The sequence below is a fragment of the Mesoplodon mirus genome, assembly GCF_964341445.2.
Source record: "Mesoplodon mirus genome assembly, chromosome: 15".
NCBI lineage: Eukaryota > Metazoa > Chordata > Mammalia > Artiodactyla > Ziphiidae > Mesoplodon > Mesoplodon mirus.
Genome location: NC_138991.1, coordinates 3,636,751 through 3,655,674, shown reverse-complemented (window position 1 = coordinate 3,655,674; position 18,924 = coordinate 3,636,751). Strand labels below are relative to the sequence as shown.

Here is an 18,924-nt window from a genome sequence, read left to right as displayed (position 1 = left end):
ATAGTTTTCTATACATGATTTCAAACGCATTTCTCAATTTTAACTATAAAAATGTAAGTAAAAATACATATTTTTTGATGGAGGCCCTCTTAGCATGCATAAGATTTTGCCATCTAACATCATGTCAGAAGGGTTTTCCATTCTTTTACATAGGATTCAGATGTTCATTTTTAATAGGGGTCTAGTGTGTTAAGGAGGGGATAGACCTACCAGCTTTGCCTTTCCCTCCCACAGTCAACAGACTTTTAGTTTGCCTCAGACTCTTTACTTTTAAAATAAAACTACATGTAATGCTTATTTTCACATATCAGTGGGTTTTTTTTCTTTTTATGGATTATTTACATGAGCAACATTTCCAGAAATGATAAGAGGAGGAGGAAAATGCATTGAATTAGATGATGTCATCATTCAAGAATGAAAGCCAGTTGTCAGCAGAACCCAGCAGATCAGTGGGTAACAGCCTGGAATTTGTGGTTCAGGAGGGAGGGAGCAAAATTTCTTAACAAATACATGAAAATAATTCAGCTTCACTAGTAACTACAGACCTTAAAAAATTCATAGTAACAAAGAACCTTTCATCCCCAATTAAAATGACAATAAAACTTTAAAATATTATTTTTAAATATTTTAAGTTATATTTTACTAATGTAAATACTGATAATGATATAAGAATATCCCACCCTAGTGAGGTGGTGGTTTCCATGCCATCCCACTGCTGGCAGCCATGTGACTTGAAAATAACTGGGCAGGTGAAGAGCCAGGATGACAGTTTGCACATTTTAACTGAACACTCTGCCTCTGGGAGTTTATATTCAGGGATTTAGAAGGAGAAGAAGCATGCTGTGATGGTTAGTTTTTTTTGTTTGTTTGTTTTTTTAACTTTTAACAACTAGGGCTTTTTTTTTTTTTTTTTTTTTTTTTTCTTTTTGCGGTATGGACCCAGCTGCTCTGCAGCATGTGGGATCTTCCCAGACCGGGGCACGAACCCATGTCCCCTGCACTGGCCGGCGGACTCTCAACCACTGTGCCACCAGGGAAGCCCCAGGGCTTTTTTTTTTTAATGTTGAGCCTTATTTTTAAATTTTTATTTATTTTTATTTTTGGCTGTGTTGGGTCTTCGTTTCTGTGCAAGGGCTTTCTCTAGTTGTGGCAAGCAGGGGCCACTCTTCATCACGGTGCGCGGGCCTCTCACTGTCGTAGCCTTTCTTGTTGCGGAGCACAGGCTCCAGATGCGCAGGCTCAGTAGTTGTGGCTCACGGGCCCAGCTGCTCCACGGCATGTGGGATCTTCCCAGACCAGGGCTCAAACCCGTGTCCCCTGCATTAGCAGGCACACTCCCAACCACTGTGCCACCAGGGAAGTCCTGTGATGGTTAGTTTTAGTCCCAGAGGACTTTGTGTCTGCTGGGGCCCCCCCTTAGTGTCCCCCTTAGTGTCTCTGGGGACAGAGGGTCAGGACACAGTGTGACAGCCGAGAATCTCCATCCTCCAGGTGTGCTGCAGGTGGGGCAGGTCTGTTTCAGGTCCTGAGGACGTTACACGCTGCGACGTGGGGACAGTGTTCCTGCAGAAGCCGTTGTTCAGGCTTCGAAGGGGCCAGCTGGGGGTGGGCTTGGTCTCAGGGCGCCTTCGTTCTGCTGTGAACTTGTACCGAAACCTGTGCGGATGATAGCTCTCGCTTCCACTGAAGTGTCCTTTGGTAAATTTAGGCAAGTGGAGTGGGGAGAGCCAGCTTCTGACCCAGGTTTCATGACAACATGAATAGCGGCGAATGGGACAGATTGGCCCTGACCGCAGGCTGGGCACCGAGCTGCTTGTGTCTCTAGCCGGACCGCAGTGCTGGGCAGGAGCGGTCCTCCCTGCTGGGTCCCAGTGTCTGTGGCGGAGCAGCCAGACCGTGGGCTCCAGAGCCCTCGCTCTACGTGCGCCCCGCCCTGGGAGCATCTCATCTTCCACAAAAGCACAGAGAGCACGTGACGCACTATGGCTCAATCCACTTCCTGGTACATCAGAACTAACGCGTGAGTAACATCCGCATCCTCCGCTGGTCCTTTGCCTGCTTCAGCGTCGGCAGCCCTAGAACCTTCCCTCTGTGTTCCATGCGGTGTGGGGTCCTGTACACGTGCCTCGGCTTCGGCCCCTAGTAGACCCTCCGATGCCCACGCTGCGGCCCCACCTCGGATGCAGGACGTGACACTCCTAGGTCAGGGCCTGGTGCGGGCACCCCCGACTTGTATAGTAGCAGCTGTGACTGCCGAACCTGAAGTTCCTTGCAGGTTTTGCCTCCTACCCCTCGGTGTATGCACGGTTGCCGTGACGTAAGAGGGTGTTGTAAATGACCTACGGGGGAGGTCGAGACCGCGGGAGAGCAGGCCTGCCTTCTCTTGCAGCATCGCATCTCACACCCTTGCATGTCTCCTGGGGCGCAGAAGCCCCGTCACAAACCTCGGGTCCCTGCAGAGCGCAGGGGCTGGGTGCTGGGGAGCAGAGGTGGAAAGACAGGCTCAGAGGTGCATCCTATCTAATAAAATATGTGCAAAATAGACGTACGAATCAGCCGTGGAAGCGGAGGGTCTAGGAGGGAGCTATGAATCCGGCAGGAGGGAGGAAGAGTTGGGGTGCAGGCATCAGAGAGGGGGTGACGTGGCGTGCGGTCTTGATGGCTCAATACGTGTCAGCCCACGTGGCAGCTGGAGCGCAAGGATGTCCCAGGCAGAGAGCAGCCGCAAGGAAGTCCCGCGGCCTGAACCCGCATCGCCCTCTGGAGAACGTGGTGTGGCTGTGAAGGGCTGGGGTGAGCGGGGCCAGCGGGGAGGCTACAGGGCCCGGTGGTGGGCGCCCTCCCAGCTCCTGGTCCGCACGCGGCTGCCTCCGGTCCCTCCCGGGGGACCTCCCTTGATGTCCCCCACGCTCCGTCCCATCATCCCGCTTCTTCACCGCACTTACTGCTGTCTGAAAGTCCCCTTTATTCCTTCCTTTGCCTCTTTGGGGTCTGTCTCCCCGCTAGAACACTGGGATCCTGCCTCTGCTGTTCGCCTGGGGTGCCCCTGTCACACTGAGCAGCTGCTCCAGAAATTGGTGTAAATGGTGAACAGAGGCATCTGGCCTTTCCTGAGAAGCAGTGAGGGTCCCCTGAGGGCTCACGAGCAGGGGCGTGGCGGGGCGAGGGCACTTCTGAGGTCCCCTCTGCCTACACGTGTGGGGGGGTGTCAGGCTGGGGTGCCTGACGGGGGCACGTGACGCCGGTCTTGCAAGAGCCAAGGTGGACGTCATCACGTGACGGTGGGGCCACGGGGCGTGGGTGGGTGGAAGCAGACGAGGGGCAGGACCCCGCTAAGGGCTTGAGGAGGTGCCGGGACGGGGAGGGGCTGATACTCTGCGCCGGGGCAGGGGATACAGGAAGAAGGAAGGGAAGTGCTTAAGGGAAGTGCTTAAGGAAGGCTCGTGCCCGCATTTGGGCACAGAGCTGGCCGTGTCTCTGGCGCTGTTAGCAGGGGTTCGATCCACGAGCAGGAGCGTGGACTGCATGGGGGAGCCTCCACTGGCGGTTTTTTTTTTTTTTTTGCGGTACGCGGGCCTCTCACTGTTGTGGCCTCTCCCGTTGCGGAGCACGGGATCCGGACGCACAGGCTCAGCGGCCATGGCTCACGGGCCCAGCCGCTCCGCGGCATGTGGGATCTTCCTGGACCGGGGCACGAACCCGCGTCCCCTGCATCGGCAGGCGGACTCTCAACCACTGTGCCACCAGGGAAGCCCTACTGGCGGTTACGAGCAGCACAGCTGAAGGTCACAGTCACTGAAGGCCCAATAAGGAGGTTTCCGGGGTTGTGTGGTTCCTTTGGTCATGGGTGCGTTTCCTACCACCGTGTGTTCCCTCCGACCTCACATCAGGGTGACAGGGAGAGCAGGTGGCCAGCCGTTTTCCCCTGGGGCCCCTGGGGACAGCGGGCTTTCTGTGTGTCAGGTTGAATAAGCCCCGTCCATCTGTGGAAACAGAGTGGCATTAAATGCAATCCAAGGGCAATGGGGGGACTTGAAACCCACTTTTCTTCATTCTGAAAGCCTGCAGGACTTGAGCCGTGGGACGTTGCTGAGTAATTTGGGGATTTCGGTTGGCACGTCAGGGGCAAGGTGCTTCTGTTTGGATGAAACAGGACAAGGGGCGACTGAGTCCTTCCTCACGTTGCCGGGGAGGGGCCGGGCCAGGACTCCCAGCTCTGGGAGGGGGAATCTCACAGCCGACCTGGGGCTGCAGCCTGGGCGCCCAGCGGGATGGACTCAGGAGAGGCCTCCGGGTGAAGGAGGCGGCTCATTAATGAGCCGCCGTCCACGAGGAGAGCACGAGATGTTCTCCCAGCTCGACTGCACGGTGGGAAACCTCAGAGGGTTGAACTTGGCGTCCTGGTACACGAAAGGCCATTCGTCGGCTCGGTCTCTGAAACGGCTGGTGGGACAACTTCCAAAGGGATTTGCAGGCAATAGAGGAAGGAAGGTAGATGCGTACTGAGGAGACTGGCAATTCATTAAGCCCAAGAGAATTCTTGAGCAGAAAACTAATAGCTGGGCCTCTTCAGCAGGAGGAAGTACAGCTGTGGTGGGAAGGATGAGGTTTAGGCCTAGTGTGCCCCCCATTGTACGGTGAACCCCGAATCCGCAAAGCAGGTGATCAGGCTGCAGGTCCTTGGGTCCCTGGGGAGGGATGCCCCCAAACTCCCCCTTCACCATCCCTGGAAGGTTGGTGGACGACAAAGTTGACCCCAAAGCTTCCTGAGCACTTTCAGGGGGAGAGAAGAGACAGTGTCCTGGGATGGGGATGGCTCTGGAGTGGGGAGGTCAGACTGTCCTCCCAGCTCATTTCACAGAACAGGAGTCACAAGCCCAGAGGCGCCGTCTGTGAGTGCCAGGCCAGGGGCAGGGCTGTGGCAGGTTGGGAAACATGTGTCCTTGCTGCAGGGGGCACCTGCCCCTCAGCAGCTGTGGGTGTCAGCCTGGGAATGCCAGATCAGTGCGGGCAGAATTTTCCAAGAGAAACTGGAAATATTTATTCCGATGTAAAATTTCCTTTATTTAAATGTTGGGGGTCGACTCACATTTTTTAAAAAAGAAAGTATGGACCCCATAAAACACATTTGTGGGCTGTATTTGGCCTGAGGGGGTCACCCGTTTGCCACCTGTGATATGATGTCACTTGTTTTATGAGAAGCTCGTTCTTGTTTGCGCTGAGAATGGGGGATTTTGACTGTTGAATTAATGTAGGGAAAACAGTGGGTCAGAATCTGAATTGAAGGTCAGCAGTAGAAGCATTAAGAGCAGAGACTGTGACCACCAGTGTCCTGTGCAACTCCGGCAGGTCTTTTCTTTCCAACTGTCAGGGGAGGGGGCTGCTCTGGAAGAGCTTGTGTACACACCGCCCCCATGGCTCTAATGGTGATCAGAGGGAGAATCTCTGTGTGGTGGTGAAAGCCTGGACTCTGGGCAGGATGTCTTGGTTCCTGTCCCCGCTCTGCTGTTTTCCAGCTGTGTGACTACAGGCAGGCGACCTCCCTGGCACGTGCCTCACTGTCCTCTTGTGTAAAATGGGGATAATTAAAACAGAGCCCATCTCCTAGGGCTGTGGAAAGGATGCAAAGAGACAGGACACGTAAAAAGCCTAGACTTCTGTGTGGCAGGGAGGAAGCACCAGGGAATAAAACAAATAAATATGGGGATAGGGAATTTTAATAGTGTGAGACGTAATTTCCATACCATACAATGCACCCTTTCAAAGTGCACAGTCTAGTGCTTCTAGTATATCCATGGAGTTGTGTGTCCATCACCACAATCAACTTCAGGCCATTTTCATCACCCCCCGAAGGAGCCCTCACCCCTTAGCCATACCTCCAATCCCTAGAACAGTAGCTGGGCCATGTGGGCACTTAATACTTTTTCAGTTATTGTCGCAAGGGTTGAGGGAGGTATGTGTGAAGACCCATTACCACGATTAGTGTCACCATCCTGTTCTTCATCTGTGTCTTTACCAACTTTATCCTCTTCCTCAGCGTCTTCATCACTGTCGCTGTCTTTATCCTTATCACCATCTTCATCACCTTGTTTATCTTCGTCATCACCAGCGTCATTTTCATCAATGTCTTATCCATCTTTTTCTTCTTCATCTACATCAGGTGTCTTTATTTTTGTCTATCTTCTTCATCTTTTTTTTTTGTTTTTTTGTGGTACGCGGGCCTCTCACTGTTGTGGCCTCTCCCGTTGCGGAACACAGGCTCCGGACGCACAGGCTCAGCGGCCATGGCTCACGGGCCCAGCCGCTCCGCGGCATGTGGGATCTTCCCGGACCGGGGCACGAACCCGTATCCCCTGCATCGGCAGGCGGACTCTCAACCACTGCGCCACCAGGGAAGCCCTTCATCTTCTTTACCATCATCTTTAGCAACATCTTCATCCACATCTTTATCGTCATCCTCAGCATCTTCATTGTCTGTCTTTGATACATAGGAAGCACTTAGGAAACAGTGGCTCTCGACCTCCTTGAGGTCCAGGGACCCCACTTCCAGGAGAATGAAGCCCACATCTGAAGCCGGGTCGGGAGCTTCAGGCTGACTCCTGCCTGGAGAGAAAGGGAGCCTTGAAAGTGGTGGAAGGTCAAGGGTGGGCGGGGCCAGGACTTCTCAGTTCCTGCAGGTCCAGCTCAGGACCGACCCAGTGCAGTGGCTGGTTGGGATGCTGATCTCGAGGTAGCAGCCACCCCTTGGCTGGGATGTGCAGGGCCCAGGTCTCTACAACCCTCTTAAGAGGATTTTGAGATCCCAGGAGCAAAGACTCTTTGTGTTTAGCAATTTCTCTGCTTTTCTTCCTTTTCTGGTGAAGCAGATTTTCTTGACTCACTTCCCCAGCCCTCCAGGGAATCTTGGACATGTTCCTGGGGCTTTCAGTCTCCGTCTGTTTAGAAACCTCAGGGAACACGGAGGTCAGGTCTGTTCTATCCAGATAAACCCTCCCAGGCCCTTAGCCTGGTACCGCCTCCCTGCTCCGCTGCTGTGGGGAGAGGCCTGCTGTGACTAGTACCTAGCTTCCAATGTGAAGAGGAAGCCTGGGATTAATGAGGCACTTTCAAGGATTTGTTGCAAAATACAAAAGGGAGTCGCGGGGCAGGCCTGGGAGCAGGCCCTGTGGGATGTTGGGGGGAGGGCAAGACGAGACCCCTGCCCTGGAGGGAGGGGTGCGATGGTCCTGGGAGGCCGAGGCCGGCACAGTCCAGGCCGAGCGGTGGCTGTAAAGTCGCACGTGTTCTGCTTTTAGATGGAAGTAGCTAAGCAATAGAGAAACGGCACTCCCAAGTCGGGAAACGTTTGACAAAATCTACACCTCGGAGGACACATACGAATCTCGGTCTTTGTTAGAACACATGACATTCAAGGAAGAAGAGCCAGCATCTGGGGCTGGGCGGCCCTCGCAGGTGTTGCTCAGCCCCCCTTGGTCCTGTCAGCTCATGGCCCCCGAGTCCTCCCGTGGGGTCAGCTGCTCTTGTTTTCCTTGATTGCTTGGAAGTCTGTCAAGGAAAGTACAGCATGTTTTATAAGCAAATGCAAAGCAACCTCAATCCCCCTTCAGGATCAATAACAACACGAATGCCATACCCAGGGGAGCAGGGGGACTGGCAGTTTAGAGCTCACGTGGCTGGGAGGCGCGGACCGAGGGGGCCCAGGCTCATCGCTCTCCACCTGTCCGAGCCTGTGAAGTGGGCGTGTGACACCTGCCTGCTTTACCCAGAGTCAGGGCTTCTCCTGTGTGAGCTGTGTCATAGTAATAACAGTGCAGTGGTAGCTTGCTAACATTTATTAAATGTGTGTCGTGCGCCAGAGACTGTGCCTTGCCTGCATTCGCCGAAGCCTAAGATGTAAATGCTATTATTAGCTGTCTTTCATAGCTAAGGAAATGGTGGTTCAGAGAGGTTAGGTGAGATGTTCCGAGTGACACAGCTAGAATGTCACGGAGCTGAGATTCGACCCAGTCAGGCTGGTTCTGGACACTGGGCCTGGAGGCACCCTGCTTCGTGGAATGGTTGCAGACAGCCAGGCCTGGCATGGTTGTTCCACAGTCACTGAGCGTCCAGGCTTCCTTCTATCAATATCTTCCTGCTCAGTTATCCTCACACTGGCACTTACCCTCTATGGTCCAAGATGGCTGCAGGAGCACCAGACATCACATTCAAGTCCCAAAGGTGCATAGATCCCAGCTGAGTCAGCTCTTCAAAAAGACTATTTCTAGAGGCTTTTTGGCACGCCTTTCCCTACAGCTCCTTGGTAGAACCCCTTCACGTGGCCATGCTTAGCTGGAAAAGAAGCTTCCCTGAATAGAATCAGCTTTCTGGTGCTATGTAAGAAGGGAGAATGGAGGTTGGATAGGAAGCTAGCGGTCTCTGCTACAGTGGGTGTTCAGATTAATTTTGTTGAGATAGACTGAAGGATGGAAGGAAGGAGCAAACAGATGGACAAGTGAATGGAAAACCTTGTGTCTGTGAGGTAACAGCGATTTCTAAAGCAGTCTGGTCCAAGGAGTCTGTGTGGAAGCCCCTACAGGCTCTGGGCAGTTTGTAAATGCCTTGTGTTCCCGACCGTCTAGAGATGGGCCCAGGGATTTCAGCAGGTGGCGGGAAGCTGAGGGGGAGGGGGACTCCGAGGGGCCCCTGGGGTGACGTGGACAGATACCGCTGTCCCTTCCTCAGTGATACCCCCCCATGACGTTGCAGTTCAAGGGCAAACACTTCCTGGGCAACCTCTATGTGCCCCCCTCAGCACAGGGCCCTGGGAATGGAGGAGAGAACAAAAGGGATGCAGGGGCTGCCTTCAGGACACAGGGCGGGGAGGGAGGTCAAGGGAGAGAGGGTGAGATGCCTGTGGGACACAGGAAGTAGCGTGCGCGGTGCACAGGGTGCTGTCGGGGTCCTACATCCCGCCCTAACAGGCAGGTCCTAACCTCCCCTCTCCGGGCTGCTGAGGCTGATGCTTCTTAGTGCTGCTGAAGTTCCGTGTCCTGTAGAAGCTACCTGGTGTGTAGGGTGGTGCTCTTTCCTTTTTTAGAATCAAGTGGAGTTGCTCTTCTCTTGGCCTTGGTATTTTCTCACCCAGTATTTGCTTGTTTACTGCAGCGTTGCTGAGCCCCTGCCCTGGGCCTCGGGCGCCGTACTAACCTGCCTTTGGCTCCCAGACTTGCTGGGGAGGGGAGCTAGGAACCAGGAGATGCGGCCCAGCACATGAATGAGCCTCTTGGTGATGGAGGAGCTGGGAGCCCTCCAAGACCCGGGGGAGCTTCCCCAGGGAGTGGGGAGGGGAGGGGCAGGGCCTGGCACCGACAGGTGCCCCATAAACATCTGTGGACCAGGGACCAAAGTGGTCCTAATGCCACGGGCAGGCAGTGGGGAGCATTATGTATTACTTTAATTTTCCAAATCTGAATAAGGGACCGATATCCGTGGTAAAACTTAAATGGCACATCTCACTCCCTCCCCATCTCTGCCCAGAGGCTGCCGCTGTCCATGGGCTGTTTAGAAACACTCAGAGGCGGGCTTTACACGAGCAGTAATAACCATGATGGTAACTAGCCTCCTCTGTACTGAGTGGACAACCCTCCCTGCCCGGGGCTGAGCCATTCTCGGGAGGAGATCACAGGCCCGGGAGGGCGAAGGCAGAGCCCCCGACTCCACGCTCAACATGGGTCATTAATCCCAAAGCCGGTTAGAAGGAGAAATTATAAACGGGACTTGTTCATGCTCGAAACACTTTAACCTAAGTCATTCAGAGGTGCATTTATTCGGACGGCATCAAAGACGTCTCACTGAAGAAGGATCTACAATTAACGTTCTTTCCCGTGTGAGATAAACGTTGGATGCATCTTCTACAATTTCTAGCGCCGACTTCTCTGCAGAGGAGTGAGAATTAAAGACACCTGGAAGCAGAGTCCCCCCAGAGATGGAAAACCCCACTGTTCACTCGTTCGTCTCCCATGCTTGCCCGCGACGGCCGTGTTTCAACATCCTGCCTTTACTGACTTCAAAGCAGCCAAGTCGGTTCTCATAGAAATAACATTTTCTTTTTCCATCCATATCGAATCGTTTAATCAATGTGCGTAAAGTCTGATTAAATCACCTAATGACAGAAACAAGTTCACCTGGTTCGCATAGGTTAGGGAACAAGGAGACCAGTTCCTGACAGGTGCCCAGCTCTCTGTGGGAACGGACTGCACGGGGCCAGGGCTGCCTGCCACGTGTGCTCAGTGGGGTCTGCTTTTCCAGAAGGACTGAGAGTGTTGGTTAACCCGGGTTCAGATAAGTGGAGGTAACTCGAGAGAGCTTCTCCCATACTGTCATCCTCGTTTGTGGAAATGGAGGCTGTGTCTGTGAGACCCAGAGGCCCAGCCCCAGTGGGAGGTGTATATTAAGCGGTTTATGACAGGACATTGCTGACGGCATCTGTGGGGCAGACTGTCGGGAAGGGCCGGAACTCCCGGGCATGGACCGAGGCTGCTGTCTACAGGCAGAATTTCCTCTTTGCCAGGGAGCCCCAGCCCTGCTCTTAAGGCCCTTCCACTGATTGGACCAGGCCCACCAGACCATCTAGGACAGGCTCCCTTAGTTCAAGTCAACTGATTATGGACGTTAAATCACATCTACAAAACCCCTCCACCATGGCACCTAGGTGAGTGATGGACTGCAGAACTGGGGACGGGGCCTTACCAGGTGGACTCCACCAACTGCCGGCCCCACGGCCAAGGCAGCAAGAAGTTTGTGAGCAGATGGGGGATCCCAGAGCTGATTTGTGGAGAAGTTAGAATTCACACCAAGGCTGGGTTTGGAGCCCAGTTTTGTTTTCACGCTCCAGAGTCCAGCCAGGTGGGCTTCCAGGGAGGACCTATCGAGAAGCGCCCTTGCTTTCCCACACCTGCCTGGAGCTCTGTTGCTAGCGGACCACAGTGTCTCCAGCCAGGCTCTAAACGGACGCCAGAGCTCTGCCCTGAATTCTGCTGTCATGCACCGTGTCCTTATGAACTCTCCAGAAAACATCCGCTTAGACCAGAACTGTTGGGTCAAAGGATAAATACCTGCATTTGTAATCTTGGTAGATACCAAAATGTCATCATCAGAGCTCACCTGGAGAGCACACTCTGAGGCCTGGGGTTGGAGATGAAGGATGGGCCCCCCCGTCCAGCCGGAGGTCTTCCTGGAGGAGGTGAGATGTCTGCCTGAGAGCACAGGGTTTAGGTCAGCTGTTCTGTGGCCCCTGGCAAACCTGGGGAGGTTTCGTGGGCTGTCACTGTGACGGGTCAGGCCAGGGGGCCGGGCGTCCCGCAGGCGAGGGCACTTCCTGAGCAAGGAGGACTCACCCCCACCCCACTTGACTTTCAGTGCTCCTCGGATGCTCGGAGGGTCCAAAGCTGTTAGAATGACCTGAGCCTGCAACCTGGGTGTGCAGTGGACACACACAGGGAGATCTGGCAGTTTCGTCACAGTTTCCCTGAACACAAGTGTCTTGGAAATTGATGGAAATTGACACACCTGGTTTCATTCAGAACTTTACCGAGAATTGCTCATTTTGGGAAATGGCTCCTCTGTGGTGCCATCACTGTGGGTGTGTGAGTGACCAGTACAGGGCCCAGTCTCTCTGCGTACGTAGCTGCTGCTGTTGTCATGGTGGTGGTTTTGTGTAGGTGCTTTCACCACATCACGTGACGTGCTCACACTGAGCACTTATGTATTGAATATATGTTATTCGATTAAAACTTGCCTTCCCTTCCTCCTGTGTGTTACAGCCGGACATCCCACTGACTTCTAAAAATTACGCATGTCGGTGGGTTGGGGTAAAGGGGGTGCGACAGAATACTTGTTATAAAGGGGGTGTAAGGTCTAATGGGGTTGGGGACCCTGAGTTAGGAGAAGGATGCCTGTGCCGAGGGAGACGTGAGCAGCTCGGTGTGGGAGTCACTGGGCGCAGGGTCTGGGGAGGGTCCCCGCAGACTCGCTGGCCTCGTGGGGCTTGGACTTGGTCCTGAGTGCGGTGGGACCCCGGGTTTGAGGTCATGGTGAGAGTGGGGGTCATGTTTCAGAAAGGCCAGCCCGCGGCTGTGGGAGGCGTGGAGTGAGGGGATGGACATCTGAGGTGTCGGTGCTGGAACCCTGTGGACTCGGAGATGCCTGGGGGCTGGGAGCAGAGGGTGGCTCGGGGTCTGGCGTGAGCGCATGGACCACAGCAGATGCCAGCCTCTGAAGCAGGGACACTGGACCGTAAGCAAGTACGAGGAGGTGGGGTCGGATGCTAGGCCAGCTGGAGTGTCTGGGTCACAAGGTGCTGTGATGGGGACCTGCGGCCCGCGCCTCACCAGGCAAGCCCCTAACAGGCTGATAATTCGGCTTCGCAGGGTAACTGCAAGAACAGAGGGGAGTAAGGTTTGGGGGACGCTGCTGTTCCCCAGCGTGGACAGCTCCGCCCCTCAGAGCCTGCAGCCTGGCTCTGGTCTCTGTGTGGCCTCGTCTCCGTGTCACCTCCTGGAGAGCCTCCCCTCCCTGGCCCTCTCTCCCCGGCCTGCCTACGTGTCCCTGGTGGTCCCCCCACCCTGACAGCGCCCATGGGAACAGAGGAGGCTGCGCCTCTGGGGAACCCCGTCCCAGGCGGGGACTCCCGGTGTTCCTTGGTGACTCGAAGCTGGTAGTGGAGGAGGATCGGTGTTCCCAGGAAGGAGCTCCCAAAATAGCCAGCGTCCCTGTGGGTGGAGAGCTGTCTGTTCTGCAGCCCTGGCTTCTCTCTCCAGGAAGGCATTCTGCCTTGTTTGGCAGGATTGCGTCTTGGTTCTTGCCCGACGCTGAGGTGACTTTAGGCGTTTCCTTGAGCCCCGTGGGGAGGCAGCGGCGATTTGGGGCGCGTGCAGTGCCGGGGGGGCAGTCCTGGCCGGCGGGGGCCTGACCCGCAGCCCCTGGAGCTGTGCCCGGTGTGAGGCCCCGCGAGGGTGTGTGAGGGACGATTCCGACACGGCCACCGACTACGGGCGGGCCTGCTGCGTGTCAGGCACCTGGCTTGGGGCTTCTGGGCCATTTCACTTACCCCATAGCCACCCCGACAGGTGGTACTGTCATCAGCCCCTTGTATGGGAGAGAAGCGGGGAGCCCAGAGGGCATCACCGGCCCGTGCACGGAGGCTGCATGGCGGCCCTGGGCCTGAGCTGGCGGATGGGAGACAGGTGTGCCTGGAAAGAGGTCTGACTGTGCGTTCATCCTCCCCAAGGAAGAAAGCCAGTAGCTGGACGCCCCCGTGGGGCACTCAGCCGGGGCCACTCGTCCACAGCGGGCCGCAGAGCTGAGGTTTGGACCTGCTGTCCTTGGAGCCACGTCAGGTGCTCCCGGGAACACGGGCCACTCGCCCCCAATGTGTCTAGGAGCCAGAAGGGGGTCCTGAGGATGAGGAGGGGGTTCCCAGGGCCCGGCTCCCTCCGGACCCTGGTCCCACAGGTGACCCAGATGGAGAGCCCGCAGGGGAGAGAGGCCGCTGGGAGGGGAGCCGCGGGGCCGATGAGATCCGCTGCTGTGCTCCAGCTGTGCTGCCAGGGGTGCGGAGGGCCAGGGAGGTGTGGATCTGGAGCAGCCAGCTCTCCCAGATATCAAGGGAAGCTGCAAAACTGATTTTTTAGAGTGAAAACTCCCAGTGGATTAATACTTCATATTTGCTTTTTAAAAAATATTGGGTGAGCTGAAAGTGCAGCTGCTTGCCGAATTTGGACCGTGGTGCTCTGATGGGTCAGGCGGCCAGGCTGTCCCCCACCCCGGGGGTCAGGGAGGTTGCCAGCGGGGTGGAGATGGCAGCTCTGTTGGCTGAAGCTGGAGAAGACCTGGGCCCACCACACCCGGGGAGCAGTGTAGATGCTGGTCATCGTAATAATACCCGCACCTGCTCGTGTGCTGGTCTCCTCCGTGTCTTAGTATTCTCGACCCCCTCGGCACCCCTGGGTTCCCTGGGGCAGGTGAGGGCCAGGGGATTGGAGGCTCAGGTCGGGGGGCACTGGCCCCTGTCACCCGACCGGCAGAGCGGCAGAGCTGGGACTTGAATTGAGACGCTGCCTGTGTCCTGCCCCTGGTGCTGGTCTGGGGGATGGAAGTTTGCAGCCTGAGGGATGTGGATGGTATAACCACATCACTTATTCTCCTGAGACCCACTCCGGGCACCCTGGTCACCCGGCTGTCAGTGGCCTCGTGGATCCCCTCCCTCCACCCGTTCTCCCCCATTCCTCCCTGTTCGTGCGTCTCCTGCTCACTGGCCGGCTGTCCTCACAGCACAGGGTCAGGTGCACAGTTCGGCCTTCACCGCAGACCTATTCAGAGGAGATGCCGGGGGGCTGGGGAGCCCCTATGGGGGCCCTCACACCCACACTGCACGCAGACCCGCAGTTGCCATGCCCCCCACCCTGTCCTGTCCCAGGTGGCCTGTACGTTTACCTCCTACTCAAGTCCCCAGGGCCTGTCCAGTGCGCTCCTGGTCCCCCAGCATGCCTGCCTCTCCTGTGTGAACAGGCGTGGGGAGGGGAACGGCGGGGGGGTGGGTAGGGCAGGTTCTCTCTCTCCTGGTTTCTTTTCTTGGTGTCGCTCCCACGCCCACGCTGCGCTGTAATTGGCTGCCACATTCCTGCTTTCTCAGCGGGGAGAGTCAGAAATAGACTGTGGCTTCCCCAGTTCCAGGCGGCACCTGCTCATCAGCCACAGCGGCAGCTTCTGAATAAGGAGGGAGCGGCCTGTGGGTGGAGCTGGGGAATCCCTCAGGGTGCTGAACTCTCCTACCTCACCCCTCCTGAGGCCCCGCCCCTCCTGAAGCCCCGCCCCTTCACCCCCAAAGCCCTGCCACCTTGGGGCTGTCTCCGCACATCCTGGAGAGCCTCTTGCTGCTGAGGTGCCAAAGCAAGGATGCTCTGGCAGCATCCCTCCTGGGCCACCCCAAGCACATGCCTCGGGGAGGGAGAGGAGCCAGCATCCATTCATCTGCTCCTTGTTCAGGCCACTTGTGTTTGCCTGTGCCAGACCCTGGGGTCTACGTGGGGAATAAGACCTGGTCATGTTTGTTTCTCTGAGCCCCAGTGGTCTCATCTGTAAAGTGGGCATAATCATGTTGTCTGCACTTGATCTTAGGGTTGTCGCCACTCCTGCTTTGGGAAGTCCCAGCCCGTGTGGAGAGTGGTGCTGAGTCTCAGGCAGCAAATGGGCGGAATATTGTGTTTAATATGTACTTAGTCCAACGTGTATTAATTTGGAATTTGCAGTGTTTTTAGTCTAGAGCCAGTACCTCCCCTTGTCTTGAAGAGTTCGTGGGCCCTCAACCACTCACGGGCCTGTGGCACCTGTGCTTCCCCCTGAGCAGCTCCATGTCTCCTGGGGGCAGGTTCTTCTCTGTCCTTCTTTGGAAAGCAGTCCAGAAGTGCTTCCGAAGGTACATCCAATCCTGGCACGCCCATGCCCCATCCTGCCCTGCCTGCTTCACACCCTTCAGTGCCTTCTGGGCTCTGGGAATAAATCCAGACCTCACCAAGGACTGCAGGTTGGGTGGGTCCTGCCCCACGGATGCACGCACACCCCCACTCAGTCCAAATGGCACTGCAGGAGTCCTTCTGATCTCAGGATCTTTGCATGTGCTGTGCTCTTGCCTCCCCTCCTGGCTTAGAGATTCCCACTTATCTTTCTGATCTCAGATCTCAAGTCAAGCATCGTCTTCTCAGGCAGTGCCTCTGTCCAGGTGGGCCCACCTACTGTAGGCTTTCACAGTACTGTCGGTTCTTCTTCCTAGCGCTGGTCACCACGCAGAAATGCCTGGTTGTTTGTGTGATAATGGGCTGAACGTCTGTGCCCCTGGAGCCTGTGCTCCTGAGGGCAGGGCTGGGTCTAACTTCTCATCACCACATCCCAGGGCCAGGCGTGTCCTGTAGGCTCACTAAACATCTGACACGGAAGGTCAGGTTAACTCAAGGTAGAAGTTCTCAGTCTCATGAAGTGGGGTGTCGGGTACAGGTAGGGGCGAGTCTAGACAGGGGCTCTCGACCTGCAGCACCACCCTTCCCCCTGTGATTGGGGTCCCGCGGGGAGGGGATTGGGCTGGCAGTGCTACCCAGGGCCCTGGGCCCTCTCCTCCAGCCGTGAGCTCCTGGACTCCCTCTGGGTAGAGGGGCAGGTTGGTGAGAACCCAGTAGGCTGCACTTGGCTCATAGCTGTGTACCTGCAGGGCTGCATCCACCCAGCGGACTACCCCTTCTGGACCATCCGGAGGTGCCCTGTGGGGCTGCTGTGGCCTCATCCTGGCAGCATCCAGGAGGTGCATAGCAGCCAGCTGGAGACCTGCCTTCCCCCCTCGGGCCAGTGGCGGAGGTTTTGGTGCTGAGACGTGCACACTTTCTGAGAACTCAGTCCATGATCAGCTGACAAGCCACAGCCTGGGTTTTCTCCAGACAGTTCTTGAGGAACCATTGTCCTGAGCAAGCATGGTAACAGGTGCATTTGTGCATTTTCTCATTCAAGTCTCTCACTTCTGTTAAGGTCTGTCGTTAGTCCTCATTTTGGAAGAGAACAGGGCTCCAGGAAGAAAAAGCCTCTGTCGGGGCAAAGTGAGTGGCGGCTTGGGGGTACTTTTCAGGTTTGAGGAGATGTGTGGCCTCATCCTCAGCTGTCCCTGTGGGCATCCTGGCTGGTCAGCTGGCAGCCACTAAGCACCAGGCTCTGCATGCCTTATGGATTCTCCACAATTCTGCCCAAAGTTTCCTCTTCCAGGAAGTCTGCCTTGATCACTCCTCCCTGCCCTCCCCAAGCCCAGCACGTGAGCAGTTAGGAGACACCGTCTAGAAATGTGATCTTCCCAAGGCTGGCTCCTCCTCTTCCTGCGGTCTCTGTGGAAATGGATCTCCCCTGAGCTCCCCTACCCCATCACTCATCCATCACATCCTCCCTGCCCCCCATTTTGTCTTCTCCATGGCATTGACCACTCCCTGGGATGGTCTTGTTTGTTTGTTTACTGTTGTCTGCCGCCTTCTTTAGCCTGTGAGCTTTCCAAGGGCAGGGACCACTGTGTCCTGGGGCTCGGAGCAGTGCCTGGCTCAGAGCCAGTGCTAGCCAGTCACTTAGTGAGTGAATGAATGGCGTTTGGGGGATTTTGATCAGGCTGAGGGAGCCCCACCCATAGAGCTTGGTTTTGTGCCCGGTGCTTGGGAGGGATTGGGAGGCCCTGGCCCCTGGGTACTAGCCAGGAGTTGTGGGGGGCAGGTTCAAGTCTCAGCAGACATCCAGACAAGATGTTAGGCAACCACCCAGCAGCCAGCCGACACACAAGTCCCCAGAGGAACCCATCAGCAGACTGAGCCCGCGGGCCGCCCTGGGCTGTGTGCTGCGACAGGGGTTATAAACGGCAGGCAAGTGTTTATGGAAGCGACATCCCCTTTGGGGCGGAGTGTTGTGGACCCGCGTTGTGGGCACTCAGCTGCTCAGCCTGTTGTCTCTGTGCAGCGGCTACAGGATCCGGAAGTGGGAAGCCTTCTGGCTGTGCCCCAAGGACAGCATTATTGGAGTTACAAAAATAATTGGAGCTTGGCATTAATTTCGGCTAATTATGCCTCCCTCTCCTGACAAGCCTTTTATTTATGTGTTTTTTTCTTTTTGGCTGTGTCCTCCAACTCTCTCAATGAGAGGCCATTTGAAAGGAAATGATCATTTGTGTTCCTATCTCTCAAACCGGGCGGGTAGGGCTGGTGGCGGGAGGGGAGCTGTGGGCGTGGCCGGCTCCGCGCGCTCAGCCCAGGAGATTCCCAGCCTGGATTGGATGTGCTTCGTCTCTACGCGCCTCGGCTCCTTGCCCGTAGAGGCAGGAGCTCCCTCCATCACTACCCTGGTGGCGGGTGGCGGGTGAGGCTGGACCGCGGTAGGAGCAGGACCAGGGCGAGTGCCAGTGTCCGGGTCGCCGGGAGCTGGGGACACAGAAACTGGAGACGCGGCTGCCCGCCCCTCCCTCCGCCAGCGGGCAGGGGACCATCTCCCAGGTGGATCTCCGCGCAGCTCGGACGCGCCACCTGGGGAGCCGTCCAGCCCGCCGGGCCGGGCTGGCAGCAGATCTGGACATGAAGAGCTGCCCGTCCGGAGCGGGAGCGCGGACTGCCCCAGCCGCCCGGTGACAGAGGACCGCCTCCCTCCCTCACGGGGGTCTAACTCGATTTGCCCGCAAGAGGCAGCCGCCGGAGAAGGTCCCCCTCCCCTCCTCCCGCTTTTGGGGAGGCGATCTTCAGCGGGTGCGCCACCCGCCTGGGACCCTCGCAGACCCTGGGTGCAATCCGCCGGCAGCCACCATGGTGCAAAATGTAATTCTAGTATTTTTCCGCAGACGGCTGAGCCAAAGACCCGCCGTGGAAGAACTGGAGAGAAGAAACATCTTGAAACGTGAGTAGCAGGTGATGCCCTGAGGCCCCCCCTCACGTGTGCTGAGGCTGCTGCGGGAACCCGGCTCAGTGGCCTGAGCCCTCCTGGGTTCCTGTTAGGTCTGAGCTGCTGAGGGACTCTGAAAGCAAAGCCCCCGGGCAAGTTGAAACACCCAGGCACATCCTGTTTAAAAAGGAAGAAAGCTCTCCTAGCACCGTTAAAGATGTCCCTCCTCCAGGGTTATCTCATCGGTCGGCCCTGCAGATGGAAGGGAGAAGAATCCATATCCTCTTGCAGGCTGGGTCTCAAGCAGATGTCTGTCCCTGGCAGTTTGGGACATCACAGGCAGGTGTGGACAATGTATAAATCCTACCAGGGAAGGACTCGCCCCTTGGTGGTTACAGCTGGGGGCATAAAGCAGCTCGAAGGAACGGAGAAGCCTTGGGAAATGTTGCCTGTGGCTTAGAACCCCGCAATTCCAGGACCCTCCCTCCTGGCTTCACACCCCTT

At 56.3% G+C, this 18,924-nt stretch overlaps 1 protein-coding gene across 1 annotated transcript in view; it reads left to right on the top strand.

Moving 5' to 3' along the window:
• PHACTR3 (phosphatase and actin regulator 3) overlaps window positions 1-18,924 on the top strand; it is a gene marked incomplete at its 5' end in the record, with an annotated part of 221,935 nt that overhangs the window by 193,336 nt on the left and 9,675 nt on the right. Inside the window, one exon of the mRNA XM_082643370.1 lies at window positions 18,380-18,435. Within this exon, the coding sequence (XP_082499496.1) occupies window positions 18,380-18,435 (56 nt within the window). The remainder of the gene's footprint in view (window positions 1-18,379; window positions 18,436-18,924) is intronic.